Here is an 18,775-nt window from a genome sequence, read left to right as displayed (position 1 = left end):
CATTGAGCCACAGTCCTGATTACACAAAAAGAATTGTCACGCAAATATCTGTTTGCGGCATGCAGTTGTGTATGAAAAGCTCTCTGCACACAACAGATGGCTGGGAGAATACCCTAGTAGACAGAGTATGTTTGGAAAGTGACAAAGCAGAGTTCAAACAATTCGGATAAACACTGTTAACAAAGCATCGAGGGGAAAGCATTCTGCATATATTTGAAGGCATTCTGTGCACTTTTGCTTTGCATTTTCCATGGGTATACCTCTTGGAAAGACATAGCAGGCTCGGCCCGGATGAGACCTTGCCAAATTAATCTTCGGTACACAGATAAGGAAAACACCCTCAAACATCAAATTGTGAAAAATTGTATATAAGCTGAGAAGCTTCTTATGGCTTGCCAAAAAAATGTATGAAGAACTAGTGACTCACTGGAAAGATAGGAAGCATAAAAAATGACAGGCATATACACATAATATTCCTGGGTCGATATTTTGGATAGGAATTATTGATTCTCTGTTTATTATAAGCACACCGCAGCTGCATAGCTTAGTGCAAGGTTAGTTGTGCTATCTGATTTTTCGATGTGTGTGTTGATTCTACAACACTCTTAACTAAACATGTGGCAGTTCCTGAACAAGGCAATGGGCAAAACAGGCTGTAGACTAACATCCTGTCAACTTTTAATTCCAGGGTTATGAATATCAATAAACATTTTGGTTATTCCATTTACCTTATAGCCTACATGGGGTTCCATGACAACTGATCAGCTGTATATGCTTACAGCTATTTTGTACTGTTTGTACACTGCCACCACAGCTGGAGGCAGCAGTACTTCTGAAAGCCACAGGAGGGAAGAGTGCCCTTGTGTTCGAATCCTGCTTTCAGGCTTCGTACAGGCATCTGGTTGGCCACTGTGAAAGAAGGATGCCGGACTAGATGGGCTATGGGCCCGATTCAACAGGCTCTTCTTATGTTTTTATGTACTACATATATTATTATTTCACAGTGTGATAATCTATACAGCGTGTTTTGCTATTAAGACTCTTTCCACAAGCTTTCCTCCTATTGCAGTTAGCAGTCATGTGGGACCCCAGTTCTAATAAGGACAATAGCAGGAACAAAGGGTGAAAGCCACTCTCCCTGCACCTATATCATTATAACAATCTGACTCAAGATTTTTGTTGTTGTTCCCAGGCAATTCTGTTAGGATGATGAACCCCCCAGAGGGTTATGGGAGCGTGCTGCAGGTTGTTCCAGGCTATGTTAGCTTTAAGTAGACTACAGCTATTACTTTTTGGCTTCAAAATGCTTTTTAGATATGAATCTTCCCTATGCTTTTCTGGAACTGACCTTCCAGTTTTATGCTTCCTCCTGGTTTCCTTGGCTCACCTTTGCAACGGAATGAAAAGGTGGCACATAGTTGCTAATGTGGACAGCTAAACAGTGAGAAACAAGCAAGCATCAAAGGCAGGGTGAAGAACACTGGAACTGCATTTTCCCTGAATGGCATTTTTATGGGAAGCACTTTCACAAATCCTGAAATTAGACCCCTCCTTTGACTCTACTCACAGTCCTTGGACCCTAACCTCCAAATTTTGGAACGTAGAATGGTTTGCACATGTAAAGACATTATTAAGACTTTTTAGTATTAGTAATTACTATTAGTTATGATTCAATATAGAGGCATTTTCCTATAAAAGTGTTTTCCTAGCTGTTTTGAAAAAGTGAAGCAACAACATTATGAAATGAGATTTAGCACTGAGTGCGGTTATGTTTGTAAAACAGATGCATTTATGCGGCCATATTTGCATTTGGTTTGCACATCCCATTTTGGCCTTTGTGCTGACAAGTCACAAAATGTAGAGGCGATTGCCGCTACCCAATGATATACAGTAGCTCCTTCCCAAACTGAACAGCATTCAGTCTTTATGAGGCTCAAGCTACACCCAGGTTTTAATCTTTTCCTGTCTACAGTAATCTGCCAGTTTGCCAACTAGATGACAGATAGTTGTTTCAAGACTTTTGCACTTTCCAATTCTTATGTCATTCATCTTTGCAATAACCTAGTCAAGTAAATTAGACTGAGAAACAATACTCCAGGCAAAGTAAACACTCTTATTTGTATGCTACATCAAACTAGCTCTCGATAATCAAGACACTCCAATGTATTTTTAAAAAGTTTGCTTTTCATTCCAAGACGGGTGGCAGAGTGCTAGAAGCAAGTGGTTGCTTTACAGAATTACTTTTGAAATGAGCTGATATAGGGACTGCGGGGGTGGGGTGGGGTGTCCAAAATGTTGAAATCTGGAGCCGCCTATATTTGTTACTATGTACTCTGATACTCCTCAACATGTAAATGTGTAAATAAACAAGAATACTGCAAAGATAGTACAAGTCTCTGTAGTATTCTCTCTTCCAAAGCAAAGGGATCCCATCAGGGCAACCCTGGCCTGAACTTCCCACTGTGTAGAAAAAGTAGAGGGGACGTTCAGGTAAAAAACTAAGATAGGTCACTCTGTCACACACTAGTTACTTTTCTGTTAACTTTTCAAAGACTGCAATTGGTTTCTAGGCCGTGCTGCTTTATCTTTACTTCAAAGTCTTCAGCAAACCAGTATTATTTAACAAAAACAAATATAAAGCAATTGCAGAAAAGATTTTCCTTCTCTGTTGGTGATTCCTGTGCGGCACTTGTGATAAAAAAATGTTTTTTACAGGCTCGTTAGGCTTCAAGGCAAATGTAGCCCCACAAACCACAGTATTTGATTTCAGTTGGCAGTGCCAAAGCTGCCCCTTCCTTTTCCTTTCCATGCTGGCTACAAAGAATATACTTACAGTAGATTGATTCAAAGCAACCAGTAAAACTCTTTGTAAGGTGAACATTCTAGGCAGGGAAGCAACCTCAGCTGCAGCAGCCACATAAATGCTTATCTAATGTATTTCATGCTAAAATAGCATACCCTCCAACATGCTGCTGATCAAAATTGGGACGCTCGTTTTTTGCTCCCAAGCTTTCGCGGGAGCCAGATGACTTGCATAAGACTTAAAAACAAGCGTCTTTAAGCACCAGGCCCCCAAATGGGGATCATTCCACGATCCAATCAGAAGTCAGGATGTCCTGCTCAAATCAGGAGGGTTGAAGAGTATGAAATAGTCTGTACCAATAATCTAAAATCACATCCACACCACACATGGCTTCCCCCAAAGAATCCTGAAAACTGCAATGCTCACTTCTGTAGCAAAAGGAACCCCCTTGCCTGGAGTTCGCTGCTCCCTCCAGCCCTCCGCTTTCCCTCATTAACTTTCTGCCTCCCAAACGTTCTCACCGTATTTGCACTCCAGCCTTGTGCAACATAATGGGCTGTGGCTGAAACATTAGGGGAACTATTGCGTCATCAAACAGGGAACAGTTAGTTACCATAAGATAAATCCCTTGGGTTTGAAACTTGATCTGCCTACATTAATAGCCACCTGAGGGTGCTTCCAGGTGTCTGCTTCCTCTGCAGCATCTAAACTGGAAGGAGAATGGGGAAGTCTGCCTTATTTTCTCCACCAGCCCTGCTGCTGCCACCTTCTTCCCCTCCTTTCCTGTTTATTTGATTGTAAGCCTGCAGACTGGGCCTCGTCTACGTTTAAGCTTACGTGTACAGCACCTGGTGTTTTTAGGTGCTTAGTAAACATGGCATTGTGGGGTTAGTAGACTACGACTTGGTAGACTGGGGTTCCAAAGGCTACTCAGCCATGAAACATAACATTCAAAACTCCATTCAGCTTGGGTTGTTGCAAGGATAAAATATGGAGGGGGAGAACCAAGTAGGCCACCTTAAGTTCCGAGGGATGAAAATGAGATATAAATGTAATACTCAATAAATAAAACAATCAGAGAAGGAAGTACTTCGCAGAAGCTGAGAATCCTATCATTGCCTTCTGCACTATCAATGCTACGCTGCCTGTACTTAACCTGAATGACCATTATTTGTGACAACTAATAGTGTTAAGGCAAGGGAGTGGCTCATATTCACAGGAGGCTCATTGACTTCCATTATTTTACTCCATTTATTTCAATGGGTGTACTCTTAAGTACACCTTGATTGTCTATTGCCCCTCATGTGGTTCTGTGGCCACCAGGCGTGCTTCAGAATATTGTCCACTTACCCTCGCCATGGCTTGGTTTATTGTAGCAGAAGTCCCCAATAAATAAATGTTCAGCTACATTCCTCGGTAAATTGAAGTGTAAGAAAATGGGACATGAGAAGATACCTAAGCAAAGAGGTAGAAAAGAAGAACAGTTGAGGAAATAAAATAAACTGCTATTTCACAAACAAGTTTTAAAATATGTACACCAGAGCATGGCAGTGCCACTCAGTTGGGACTGGCTATGGAACTGTGTATCTATTTCTAAATATGCACAATGTGTAATGTGGAAGATTGGAGAAGGGACAGAGCTCAGTGGTACAGCATGCCAACGGTCTCAGGTTCGATCCCTGGCATCCCCAGGTAGAGTTGAGAAAGATTCCCATCTGAGACCCTGGAGAGGTTCATATTTACATTGCCAGTCAATGTAGACAATGCAGTGGAGACAATGCAGAAGCAGATAGACCAGTGGTCTCGCTTTAAATAAGGCAGGCTTCTGCTGTTGTATATTTCACCAAAACTTTTGCTTCAGGAAATGTGACCTTTTATCCTACAATTATAGTTTAAAAATTATGGGCTTTAAAAAATAAGAGAAGGAAAACATCATCTGTTATACACAGTAGTGGATAAAATATGGCCACCCCATGATATTCATTTATCAAGGTTACATCAACCAATGCTCCTCATGTTATTATGCTCCCTCAGTTTGGTCAGTTGTATTCACTGCAAATCATGGAGTGTTTTCCTGCAAAGCTGTTTTCAGCTGGGGCAACAACATATGCTGGTAATGGCTCCCAAGGGTTTGTTATTCAGCTAGAAATAGCTAGAGCTGATCGTCATCTTGCTTCCTTTTGGTGCTGACACACCTACTATCTGAGGATGCTACATATAAGCAGAGACGAGTATTCTCAGGGGATGGGGCTAGTATTTGCTTTATATTGATCACGGGAGCAATGACAGACCAGAGAGTACCTTTACTTGTTTGTGCTTTTCACAGATGAGATGATTTCATAAACTACAGTAGTCTGAAACCTACCACGAACCCTTCAGTATGGGGAGTCTGTAATTCTAAATAAATTCAATACATAGATTTAAAAGAGAATTATAATACTGCAGTGTATTGTAGAAATAAGGTAAATTGATGAACTGTGAATGAATATTTGCCTTTGTCAATCCAAGTTCTCTAGGAGTTACAGAATTACATTCTTGCTTTCTGCTGAAACTTCTGAAAAATCAAAATTGAACCTCCATGTTTAGAGCAGTATACCTTCAATTATCACATGCTGAGGGCAAACAGGGGGTGGCTCACTTAGGCTATGTACACACTCCCATTTATTTTGCATTTTATATACTCAAAACCCTGGTTTGGGAAGCAGTATACACACAATGTTAACCATAATCCTGTACCTATCCTGTTGTTTCTTATGATATACTACATTTTTATGTCTTTCCCCAAAACAGCTTCAATCTGAGCTGAGAAAAAGAATAATGTTGTAGCATTTTAAGCTGGCAATGTTTTCACAGCCTAACATCTGTTGGGGGCAAGAATTCTGGATTATAAGGACTGCTAGTTCAGCCACGCAAGGCATTTCTTATGCTCTTAAAACCATACTTGTAGTTACTTTGACAACCACTTGGGCCTAGTTACTCAAAGATCAAAGTGACTGTATCACTCAATACATCAATTTTCCCCCTTTGTATTTCAAGTGAAAATAGAATTGCAGACCTATATAAATAAATTTGCCTGTGATTGGTTCTTCTTTGCCTTGGGCGACGTATTTTTCAGGTTTAAATTATGTAAGCCTATTTAAAATTATGTATCTAGAAAAATGCACATATATAATTCCGTATGAAGTTGTCATCACTGTACAAGCGCTCTCTGTCTCTCTCATGTGAATGCTCTGCAGAATACTCAGCTATTAACTTGTCCATTACTCTTATGATTAATTAGATTTCTGCCAGTAATTCTCTAAGGTTTGGATGTTTTCCAGTTACTCAGCATTCATTGTCCTTGAATGCACATTCCTATAAGATCCTGCCGGTAAAAAAAGGCGATACTGACAATCTTTTGTTGACGCTGTCAGCAAAGCAGTTTTTCTGTTCAGTCCCCAGTATATTAGCACAATGAAATCTGCTTTAGATCACTCTTTTATTAGACTTCTTTCCAAATACAAAAAGTATTTCATTACATTTGTATCCTTGCTCTTCTAAAACAAGCTCTGGGCAACATACACATGGAGGAATTCAATGCAACTCTTCTAAGGCAACTCTTCCATTAGGGCAGGCATTTCACTTTGCCAAATGGAAAAATCCCACCTTTTCTCACCCTGCACACTGTTCTAGTGGTTCTCCCCCAAACCCAAAATTTTGTTGGGGGGGGCACAGGAGGAGGAGAAACCCATTGATACAAGTAGAAGCTCTTGTGCACTAGCTGAATCCCACCCATGGTGATTGTCCCTTTTATCATAATAACCACAAATTGCTGGTTTTAACTGACAAAGAGCTGCATGGCTAAGGACCTCTTTCTGCCATATGAGCCTACTTGGTCCCTGAAACCAACCTCTGAGCCCCTTCCCTGTGTGCCCATGCAAGAGATGTTTGGAGGGTGGCAGTTTTTTTCAGTGCCCCCCCACCCGATTGTGGAAGCCTTGACTGGTATATTTTGTCATCCTTCTGGTGCCAGGTGAATATGTGTTTGTTCTCCAGAGTATGTGGACAGCACCAGTGCTCTGGCATTTGGTCCTGTTTTGTGTGTTCATCCTTATATGGTAGGGGTAGTGTTTTAGGTTGTTGGACAATGCACATTTTAAAGTACCTTTATTTCATTTTAATGGCTTTTTCTTGTATGTTGTCCCTGTAAATTGCTTTGGGGCTCCTTCAGTGTGAAGTGATGCAATAAACTAGGCCAAGAGAGAATAATTAGGACTAGTTCACCATGAGGAACATAGGAAGCTGCCTTAGATTGCATCAGGCCATTGGTCCATGTTGTCTACACTGTTGTCAGTCTCGTCTACACTGACTGGCAACATTGCTCCAGGGAGACTTTCCTAGTCCTACCTGGAGATGTGGGAGGTTCAACCTGGGACCCTACGCATGTTCTACTATTGAATGGCTGAGTAGGGATTTGAAACTGTGCTTCCTTTGAGTAATAGGGATATAAAAGCTGTCCTGTACAGAACATCTTGTTCCCATCCAAGAAAGCAAGGGATTACCGTATTTTACCGTGTATAAGATGCCCCCATGTATAAGACAACCCCTATATTTTTTTAAACCAAAAATTAAGAAATTAAGTTGTTTAGCTTTTGGGGGTGGGGGTGGGGGAAGTGACTTCCGCCAACCGCTCACCCACCTGCCCACCACTGCCGATTGCTTGCCACAGCCACTGCCAATTGCACACCTTGCCGCAGCCGCCAATTGTCTACCCGCTTGCCGCCACCAACAGCCCATCCGCCCACTTCCCGCCTCGCAACAGCTGCCAAACACCTGCCCAATTGCCACAGCCACAGCCAATCTTCAGCAGGCCTTGCCGCAGCCACCAATCACCCGCCCAGTCTCCTGCTTGCTGCTGCCATTAATCGCATGTCCCCCCTCTGCATTCACTATCTGTGTATGAGACGACACCCAATTTTTGCCTTTTTTATTTTTAACAAAAAGCATTGTCTTATACAGTACATGGAAAAATACAGTAAGCATGGAAGATGATCTGATAGGGCTAACAAATGTTGTGATATCCAGCCCAAACTTGGCCTGCGTAGAATTGTATCTACAGTTATTAGTTAAGCTTCTTAAGATAATGTTGCAGCAATACTGGCAGTTAAATCTTTCAATATAATAATGTTTTCCATATTTACATACCTTCCAGATGAGCTTATAACCCAACAGGGGTACAGGAAGAACTAAGGAAGGATTTGCTGTGGCAACAGAGTTGTGCTATTGTCCCACCCATAATTTTATTTTCACATTATAAGATGAGCCTCACATTTGTATTCCTGCCTAAATTTCATCACTGCAAAAAATTTGGCTAGTAAGCAAAGCATCAACCAGAACTTATCTTGTTGTGGGGCCATTACACACAGTGATAAAAGCTACTATGCTTATTTTTCTAGGCTGCAAGCAACAGAGATGAAGGAATTAAAACAGCATAATGATACATATTCTCCAATGAACCACTTTTGCACCTAATTACCCAATTTCACTTGTAAGCTTTACAAGGCAAGAGCCTGCCTTTTTGGCTTGTGCTACTCTGTTAAGGGGACACGAGTGGCACTGTGGGTTAAACCACAGAGCCTAGGGCTTGCCGATCAGAAGGTCGGTGGTTCAAATCCCCGCAATGGGGTGAGCACCTGTTGCTCGGTCCCTGCTCCTGCCAACCTAGCAGTTCAAAAGCACATCAAAGTGCAAGTAGATAAATAGGTACCACTCCAGCGGGAAGGTAAACGGCGTTTCCGTGAGCTTCTCTGGTTCGCCAGAAGTGGCTTAGTCATGCTGGCCACATGACTCGGAAGCTGTACGCTGGCTCCCTCAGCCAATAAAGCGAGATGAGCACCGCAACCCCAGAGTCGGCCACGACTGGACCTAATGGTCAGGGGTCCCTTTACCTTTACTCTGTTAAGCACGATGGAAGAACCCAGGTAAGGACCCCACATATGGGCTGCTTAAATTACCTGGGCATGGACCTGAGGGAAGCCCTCCTGCTCCATCAGCTCCTCCCCCTGGCCCAGCCTGCATCCAAATCTGCACTCCCATTTGCCAATCCTGGGCTCACATCCAGCTCCTGAAAGCTGGAGTGCCCCCGCCACTCATCCAGACAGCCACCCTCATCAGGGACTTAGGAGGCGCCTCTGCCGTCCCGCAATGCCGCCACACTGAGAGGGTGAGTGGACTTGTGTTGCTCTGTGCACTATGATGTAGAAATAAGTAATAGCAACGTTTGAGTTCTAAATATCAGTCTGGAGTCCTGGGTGGCATTTTTGAAGTGTGAAACACAGGACAAAATCTGAGCTGTGTATAAAATGTGACTGCACTCCATTAATATTATTTATTAAATTTGTACCCCACCCAGAGGGATTGACAACAGGTGATACAACCAAAACAAGCAATAAGCCAGACTAAAATAAGAAGGCAACTACAACAAAAACATGCAAGGAAATAAAAGTAGGTAATAAAAAAGAAGGTAATAAAACTGCTGAAACTAGACAAAGCCTGGGGCTGTATACACATTCACATTTATTCTGCATCCAGTGCGCCCCCAGCGCTGCTTTGGGAAGTGGTGTACATCTGACATCCTGTATCTACACACTGCGTTTTTATGCATTTTTGTCCAAACCAGCTTCAATGTGAACTGAGAAAAAGAACAACCTAGGTGTGTTTTAAGCTGGCAATGTGTACACAGTTTGGGTTGTGTGGCTGTGAGAGAGAGTGCATGCACAATGCTTTCTAATTGTCACTGAGGCTCGTCCACACTTTGCCTGTCCTGTGCCTAGAAAGGACAGGTCCAAGAGATTTTCTGCTTGTCCAGTGCATCTGCACCACCACTTTCCCCAGGAAAACCTGCAGGTTACCGCTGAATCAAAGCAGGTGTCGATCCACTGAAAATCTGATTGTCGTTTACTCCAATTCAGCAGTAAAGACCAGGTTTCCCCAGGAGGAAGCGGCAGGACAAGCATAAATGTGGACAAGCCATGAGTTTGAATGTAACTGTGTTTTCCTACCATTTCTCTTGGCAGGCAGTTTCAAAGTGTGAAGGATCTCACTAAAGGCCTAGGTGTGCACCCTTCAAATAACTACTATTCAGCAGTAGAGGCCAGTCCACAACCCACAAAGTACTTGACTTTGGGTCTGATTAACTCCACTTCAGCATAACACGTTTAGCTATTAAATGCAGTACATATCCCACCTCAAAGGATTAAATATTGCTACAGTAGTTTTGATTTGACTCTTTATACACATCTGTTTAGAGTCCAGATGGTTGCCTGGGGCAACACATGAGTCTAGTTGAGACTCTTGCCAGGGCTGCTTCACACCATTTTCCAATGCAGGTTTAGGCAGAAAAGTTGTACAGCTGCCCTATCCTATGTTCAGACTGGATGGGGTTAATCATCTGAAGCACATATACCTCTGATCAACACACTGGCAATAGGGAGGCTCCTATAAACAATTCAGTGAACTTGTTTGAAATACCTTTTTGCTTCCTTTTTCTTAAGTGTCATATGGGTATGAGAGGACTGACAACTTCTGTTTTTCAAAAATTCTGCTGGCTGGGTGAGCCAGGGAGCACAACACAACAGACTCCAACAGGTCAGGTTGTGGAGGAAATAGCAACAGGTTTCTGCTTGAGCCTTGTATCCAGTATTCCAGGCATGGTGGGTGGGTAAGTCTGTCCTCTGCACATCTACTATGGGGTGGAGAAGTAACATAGGGAATTTGGTCTGAGAGTAATGGACAGAGGGAGTGGACTGGGGGGTGGGATTGAGTTGTAATGGAAAGAGGGCAGGGGAATTATTAACCATCCCTTTCCCCACTGTTATCCCACTTAAAATACCCCTTTCTTATTCAGCTTATCACTAAAATAAGCAGCTATTTGGGTTTATTACACATGTCTCTGTGTTGCTTGGCATTTATTCTGCATTCATGGACAGAAGAATTGAAGCTCACATACTAAATATATATGATGCCTCCTTTTACTAAAATGATGATGATGGCCTTACTGGGGAAAATATAACAATATAGAAATTTTTTGGCTTTTACATAAACAATAACTGTCCCAAAGGCTTTGATTTTTTTAAAAAACACAGGATTTTTTGTTTTTCTTGCAGATAACTGATTTGCTTTGATAATATTATGAGGAATAGAAAAGTAAATCCATCCGGCAAATTATCTTAAAACATGTCTTTCTTCATCTTTGGAATTTTAATCCTGCCTACCTAAGATCAGACTGTAGAACCTCGCACCCTCCCTCATCAGGATGCCGTCATGGGCCAAATTTGGAAAAGTGTGTATTTTTTTCCACATGGACACACAAGCCCATGCATGTTTGGACAGGCAAGACAGACCTTTCTCCCATTTCTCTCAAAAGACTGTGTGTGCAGAAGCCACTTATTCAAACACAAATGTATTCCAAACATGTAAACACCGAAATGAGTCTGTATGTCTGAATCAGCCAGTGTATTTGGAGAACTGAGAGCTCTAGTGACCATGACCTTCAGGCCTCCTAGCTAACCAAGGAGACTCCCAAACAGAAAAATGTAAAAAGCAAAAGGGCAACTGTTAAATAATGCTAAGTCTTAGGTAGATGCAGTTACTGCATTCGGCAAATCCCCTGTTTGATCGTCTGCCTAAATATCGGTAACAGCTTGCTTTTGGTCCACAACAAATGTGTTTGCATCTTGCTGTCTGAATCTTTAACCCCACGGGATACAATTGACCTTCAGTTACCCTGGGCTGGCTAATCAAGCTCCACTTGCAATACTTGGTAATTTTAAACCTGTACATTGTAGAGATGCAGAACTCCCACTCCTACCCACCCCCTGCTGCTGTCTGCTCTTATTACCTTCTAAACCTTAATGATGCTGCTCCCATTATCAATGCATTTTCCTTTGGAATGGCTATCCAAACTTAATCAGCATAACACGAAGCACGCCAGCAAAATAACCTCTCTGCCTGTTTACAGACAGTGAATCACAACTGACAGACAGCTGCTCCGACTAGAAATGGGAAGTGCTTATGCCACCCTCCTTGCAAACTGCTGCTAGGCTATGTTATTTATTCAGGAAAAAAATTACTTTTCATGTTGGCTTACCTGTTCTCTCTGGAAAGCAGCCACTTAAGAGAGGAGCACAAATAAGTGTCTCTTGGCTGAGGAAATGGGTTGTTACTAAGCAGAAGAGCGTGCACCGCGTAATCCCTGGAAACAGCTTTTACTGTACAGCGTCAGGAGTGCTGATGAGAGAAAATGACTAGACCTTCCCGGTGTTCATCTGGGGCTCCTTTCCTGTTTGGTAAAGCCCTCTTCAAAAACTAGGCTCAGAATGGAGACCATTAACGTGCCTTTATATTCCCCTCTTACTTCTCAGTCTATGGTACGTTTTCTCAGCTGTTTTTCCAGATCAATATAAAAAGGGGGGGGGGGGAAACAATTCCATGGTGAGACAGAAATGAGAGCAATCATTCTGTTTTTAGCCAGATCTTCTTTAAAAGGAAACTCTCAATATGGCTTGTAACAGATGCTTGCAAACGGAGACTAGAGAGGTGTCTTACTATCAACCCACCAAGAAGAAATCACAAACAATAATTCACCCCAAGGTACATATTCAGCTACCTATGCAACTGCTGAACTTCAGACCTCAGTGTCATCTAAAGCCAAGGAAGGTATATTTCTGGAGCCTGTGCTTTACAGAAACCTCTTTTAAATACAGTATATCATTATTACACCTCTGCTGGTGGAGGAAAGAGTATTCAGCATTGCCCTAGAGAGCCACTGTTTGTACGTATGAAGAATGATGCAATCAGTACATCTAAAAAGCAATCCAACATGGGATTGTACAACTCAAACAACAGTGTATGAATATCAATAGACCAAATTCAGTTCTGGGGTTATCACCATGTCCAAATTAGGATATCTTAATTTCTGTAAAATGCAGCTCATCAGTCTTGAAAATACTGTTACCTCTTCACGTGGATTGATGCTATTTATACTTTTGACTGAAAGAGGCAGGGAAGAATATACGCAGGATCCACTTCTTTTGAAGCTTTCCCGATACCTGTTTTGAACTGAATCCAAGCTTCTTTTAAAAAGACAAAAATGAGATGCTGTAGAAAAAAATGCATTATTATAGAGAACTCTGACTGAAGTAATGAAACTCATTAGGTCATCTTCAGATGTGGCTAAAGTTGGCTTCATATTTTTCCCATCTATAAACCGAATTTTAAAACTGTATGGTCAAGGACACTGGTTTTTAAATGGTGACCCATGGTGTACTTGTTTTTTATGTCTTGGAACCCCAAGGGCCATAGCTCAGTGGTACAGCATCTGCTTTGCATGTTGAAGTGGCAGGGCTGGGAACATCCTCTTTCTGAAACCCTGGGGAGACCCTCCCATCAATGTAGACAGGACAAAGGGTCTGACTTAGTATAAGGCAGCTTTTATGTTCCTGAATTTCTAAAACAATGGCAAAAATAACAGGAAAATGTTTGTACCCCTTTCCCGAGCAAACAGTTCCCAAACAGCAAATTATGACTAAATTTCTTCAGACATCCCCTTCCACACAAAAAAAAGCTGTACTGAAAGTGTGAGGTAAAAATTAAGTGTTGAGGTACTCGTGCGGCCCACTTGGTATGAAAAGTTGGGCCGCCCTGTGCAAAATGGCTTCTACAAGACAAGGGCAGGAAGCTAGCCTGCTTTTTGTGGCTGGTTGCAAAACAGATTATACTTTCTGTTGAATAACCTGTTGTGTAGCAAGCTTCTGCTAGCAAAACTGTTGCGCTGGATTTTATATTGCACAACCATTATTCTCACCCCCATGATAACACAACAGCGTGGTCAGAGAACATTGAATCCAGGCCTTTGAGTTGAACATGAGGATTAGTTTACGTGGTGTTTTGGCCACAGGTGCCATACGAGTGATACCACACCAAGGAAACAGTTTTGTGTTTTTAAAGTGTTCTTTAAAAGCCTCCACTGAGACATAGAGCTCACGTTAGTGACCTGAACCACCAGCCTTAAACCTGTTTATTGAACATTCATTCCAATTTGCTTGCACAAAGCTTTTGCACAAGTTAGACTATGTTCAGTCATTATTAAGCATTCATTCTAATTTGTTTGTGGGGTGATTATACAACAATGAACATTCATTCTGATTAGTTTGTATGAGTTTTAAATCTTCCTGTCAATCATTCATTCATCTCACATTTTTCAGTGCATTTACCCATCACCAGTGCTTTTTTTCTAGAAAAAGAGGTGCCAGAATTCCCCATGAATGCCTCCCTTGTTCTCTTATAATGGCAATGGCGCCCAACTGAGAGGTGCTGGAACTGAGCTCCAGTGAGTTCCAGCTGAAAAAAGCCCTGTCCATCACTTTCCTAACTGCAAAAAGTGTGTGTGTGCTTGTAAGTGAATTTATTGTGAAGGATGATGGATCACTTTAATCAGCTTTAATTGCTCAAATCTAAATTTCTGATACGTGCTTGAATCCCTCCCACAAAATAAGAAACAGTCTGAAGGTGACCTTATGATGATGATGTCAACAACTGGATATAATATTACATCACTGGATACCAAAGAACGTTAAGAAAAAGTTATTCTTTAACTAAATATGTTGCTATGTTAAGTAAGTCAAACAGTGAAAGTAGTATTCAGCATCTGAATTTGGATTTTTACTTAGAAAATCCATCATGACAATTCATATCTGAGTAATGCACATGAACCTACATTTGTTTCAACCTGATAAAATTTCTATCCATCTCCCAGATAATTTCACCTGCCTTATCATCCTTCCTGCTTCTCTAAGCAAATGTTCGGATAATAACTCTCAAAGAGCATTAACCAATTGCTCAGAACTCTTGATATTATTCACATTTTCTCTAAGGCCCAATTAGGGGATATCAGGGAGTATTTTAAAATACAAAATGCTGTACTGTATGTCTTCATATTTACCTAACCAAGCCCAGCTGCTCTGCTCGCCTTTTGAGTGGGCAGCAGCAGCAGCAGACACTGACCAAAACAGGTCTGAAGCAACTCCAACTCAACCACCTTGAACACTTATGCAAACTGCTTGCAACATTTTATTTACTCTCCAACCTGAGCTCTTACTGGTGTGATTAATAAAGTTATGCTATCATCCATACCTCGGGTGAATGTCTAATTAAAACTAAGGGGTATTCATTTTCAGACAGCATTGCATGTAACACATTGCATCACTTGCCTTTGGAGAGGTTTCAACAAAGCAATTTTACGTGCAATCCCTATAATCTAGGGCCTGTAATGTGAAGCTAGCAAAAATAGCAGGTGCAATTATAATTCTGGTTTTTTAAAAAATAATATGGTGAAATTCTCCATCACCTTTAATGTTTCTATTCACTGGACATGTAGCGGTCATGGCGGCCATAGTTTGGTGAGCTTCACATTTTGGAATCCATTAAAAAAACTGACGGGAAATGCCTGCCTTCAAATTCACTGTCTCATTCACATGTGGTGGACTGGTAGGTGGTCACCTATTTTTCAGGAGCGGGGAATAAACTGCACAAGTGTTATGGAATGAATGTGCCTTACCATTGGTAGACATAATGTCATCCCAGGGCAATGTGGGTTTCATAATATGATGGATGCTCTTTCTCACTCAAAAAAGAAAGGGAACAAATGGAGCTTTTAAAACAGATGAGAGAACAACCATGCACTCACTGCCAATAGTAAGCCCTCTCACTCCCACTAAACTTTTTCAGTTTTCACTCTCTAAAATCTCTCCCTTAGTCTTGGGGAGAGACTCCCAATTTTGAGCCAAAACCTCTTTCCTGAAAACTTTCAGTTCAGCACTCAGATTCCCACAAGTGTTGCACTTACTACATGATAAGCAAGCAAACAAACCAACAACAAAAAAACCCCGCAGTTCACTAGCAGTTCTGGTTAGCTATTTGAGTTTAACAGCAACTCCCTTGGAAAAGGAGGGCATGGAATGACATCATCTGGAAGATTCAGAGACAGCTGAGCAGTTCTCCAGGGTAAAGTGCAACATCTCAAAAGCGGATTCAGCAGCAGGGAATGGCAGATGCAGCTCATGCCAGATAAATAAGCACTTCTGTTTTTCTAGCACCCAGAAAGGAACTGGGTTCCCCATTCAAGGATCAAATATTGTATATCTAGTGAATTTCACCTGCTTCAGAAAGGGCAAAGCATCTCCCACAGAGATTGCTCTAATACACATGATGGGCTCTGTCCCAGCTTCTGCTAACCTAGCAGTTCAAAAGCACACCAGTGCAAGTACAGTAGTACCTCGGGATGCGAAAGGGATCCGTTCCGGAGCCCCGTTCGCATCCTGAATAGAATGTAAGACGTGATGGCACGTCAGCGCGTGCGCAGGTTGCATTTTGTCGCTTCTGCGCATGTGTGTGACGTCATTTTGAGCATCTGTGCATGCATGAGCGGCGAAACCAGAAGTAACGCGCTCTGTTACTTCCGGGCTGCCACGGAGCACAACCCGAAAGCACTCAACCTGAAGCACATTCAACCTGAGGTATGACTGTAGATAAATAGGTACTGCTGTGGTGGAAAGGTAAAGGGCATTTCTGTGCACGCTGGCTTCTGTCACAGTGTCCCGTTGCGCCAGAAGCTGTTTAGTCAAGCTGGCCACATGACCTGGAAATCTGTCTGTGGACAAATGCTGGCTCCCTTGGCCTGAAGCGGGATGAGCACCGCACCCCATAGTCGCCTTTGACTGAACTTAACTGTCCAAGGGTCCTTTACCTTTAATAACCAATAAGAATATATTTGTTTCTCAGGAAAAGGGTTTGTTCAGGGATGCTGCTAACCAGGTTGTACATAATAAGGAAAAGTACTGACAGATGAGCACACATACACACACACAAGCTGGATACAAAAGGGCTCCCTCCACTCCCCGGGCTCAGGCATGCACATTCGGCACAACTGATCTCTTTAAAGCCACATAACATGCTGAGTTCAAATGTCAGCAGTTCCCTGCCCCTGCACTCAGCAAGCATGGACAATAGCAGGATACTTTTAGGCCGTGTGCATCACATGGGCTTTCTAAAGGCACCTGTCCTTCACAGCTAGCTCCCTCCCATGCCAATGACATTAACAGCCCAATCCTATACCGTATACTCCTACTGTGTCGCATGAGGCTTATCTCCAGGAAACTGGGCTTAGTAGTTTATATGCAGCTTTAAACTCCCACATAAATTTTAGGATGATGCCCGTATAGTTGCCTACAGAGTTCAGCCTACCTTGGCTTTCTCATTTTTTATCCACAGCCTTCTTACTGGCATGGCCATGCAAGTCCCTTCCAAGCAGCTTCAAACAATATCCATTGGTCCTCCAAACAAGTTTGAAATGGATAAATACATTTGCCAGATTACTATTCTGTTATGAACAAGAATCTACAGCTATGTGATTAGTTCACTCAAGGTTATTCCAAGACATATAGGTGTCCTGGACAGAAGTTATGGATGTGAATGTTTCAGTCAAGACAGTAAATAACACCTTTGAGGCTTTCTCAAAATATTTTTCCCACGTGTGGGTGATACAAGAGAGGACACAGAAGAAAACCGGATGTTCATGGTAATCATTGTAGGACTTACATTCACAAAATACAGGAGTTACACCTCCTATCAGAAAACTTCAGATGACTCTACCACCCGGATCTGTATGCTTGCTTCGCTGTCTATTCCAAAGATGTCCATCTCTTTTCATATAACATGCTGCTAACCCTGCCCCAATGGGGCCATGAGCTCTTTCCTTACCCTACCCTCCCTCCCTCCCTCCCTCGGAAAACCACTGCTACCCACCCCATTTCAGCAGCTGATTATTCAGTAATTTCTGAATGCCCAATGGTGAAGAAAAATGTCCCTTTCATCGTATAGATGGGTCAGCCCCAAATTCATAATTGATTATTTTATCATGTAATAGATAGCCACATAATTCAGTCTGTGATCATGCCTAGCCTTGTCACAGCTGTAGAGTCAAAGTTATCAAGTACAATATCCAACACATAAAAGACTACATTTTGCTGGTCTCAAATCAGGATATCTCTTGTCTTTCACTGCCTCTCAATGGTGTTCAGTACACACAGTAACATCATTTTACTGAGATTCAGATTTGTTTTCCTTCCTCTTCAGATTCCTGACATATTAATTAGAGATTTGCACCTGGTGCCTTGTGTGGGCCTATGAGAATATCGCTGTTGATTGATTCTTTGCCCTGTCATTTCTCTTCTGTTTTTTTAAGCACATAATAATTCCTGATTTATAACAAAAGATGTGAGACACATAATTAATTACCGTTCCTGCCCCCTGTTCTACAGACTGCAGAATCTGTTGGCAGACACAGTCAGGCATTTTCTGAAAAAATATTGCTGCCATTCCCTACCCCATCACTGCCACACCCCAGAAAAGCTAAGTAAAATGTGTGCAACATATCCATACTCACACTTGCAGATTTCCCCTTAGTTTGAGCCGCAGCAGCTCACAGCACAGAACCACCCAAACTGCTCTCTAATTGAAAAAGCACCCTTGGGATTTAGTGCACCATCAAGTTGCTATGGGCAAAAGCAATCCCAGACACACATACAATACAACATGGGAACAACCCAAGGCAGAGTTCCTGCTTGCATCCAGGCAACCTGTTTACTGAGATTTCATCCTGATTTCTTTGCATAAAGTTTTCAAGGAGGTGAGCTGACATTGGCTAATTATTGAGCATTCATCCCAATTTGTTTCTGGGGAGGTTAGACAATGCTCCGGCAAGCAAATGTTATCTCAAACATTCCAATGCATTTTCTCACCACTTTCCTTATTGTGACATGTCCAATTCTGAAAGGAAGTGAGCTCGTCATGAAATAGCTCTAAATCAACTTTAATTGCACAGCCTGAATTTGCCAGCATATGATTGAAATCCACCTGAAAATTGTGACTGTCTGG

The 18,775-nt window shown here is 42.1% G+C and overlaps 1 protein-coding gene across 4 annotated transcripts in view; it reads right to left on the bottom strand.

Moving 5' to 3' along the window:
• The window catches only part of TRIM66 (tripartite motif containing 66), a 58,326-nt gene that overhangs the window by 35,558 nt on the left and 3,993 nt on the right, over positions 1-18,775 (bottom strand). For 3 of the 4 annotated variants that reach the window (XM_081918135.1, XM_081918136.1, XM_081918134.1), the window contains one exon: positions 4,154-4,258. In XM_081918135.1, the coding sequence (XP_081774261.1) occupies positions 4,154-4,162 (9 nt within the window). In that variant the 5' untranslated portion in view covers positions 4,163-4,258. Of the gene's footprint in view, positions 1-4,153; positions 4,259-11,930; positions 12,561-18,775 lie in introns of those variants that run through there. The other variant, XM_081918137.1, reaches the window with a different exon arrangement.

The sequence above is a fragment of the Podarcis melisellensis genome, assembly GCF_964234715.1.
Source record: "Podarcis melisellensis genome assembly, chromosome: 1".
Classification (NCBI taxonomy): domain Eukaryota; kingdom Metazoa; phylum Chordata; class Lepidosauria; order Squamata; family Lacertidae; genus Podarcis; species Podarcis melisellensis.
The sequence above is the reverse complement of the archived record's forward strand: the minus strand, read 5'-3'. Positions and strand labels throughout refer to the sequence as shown.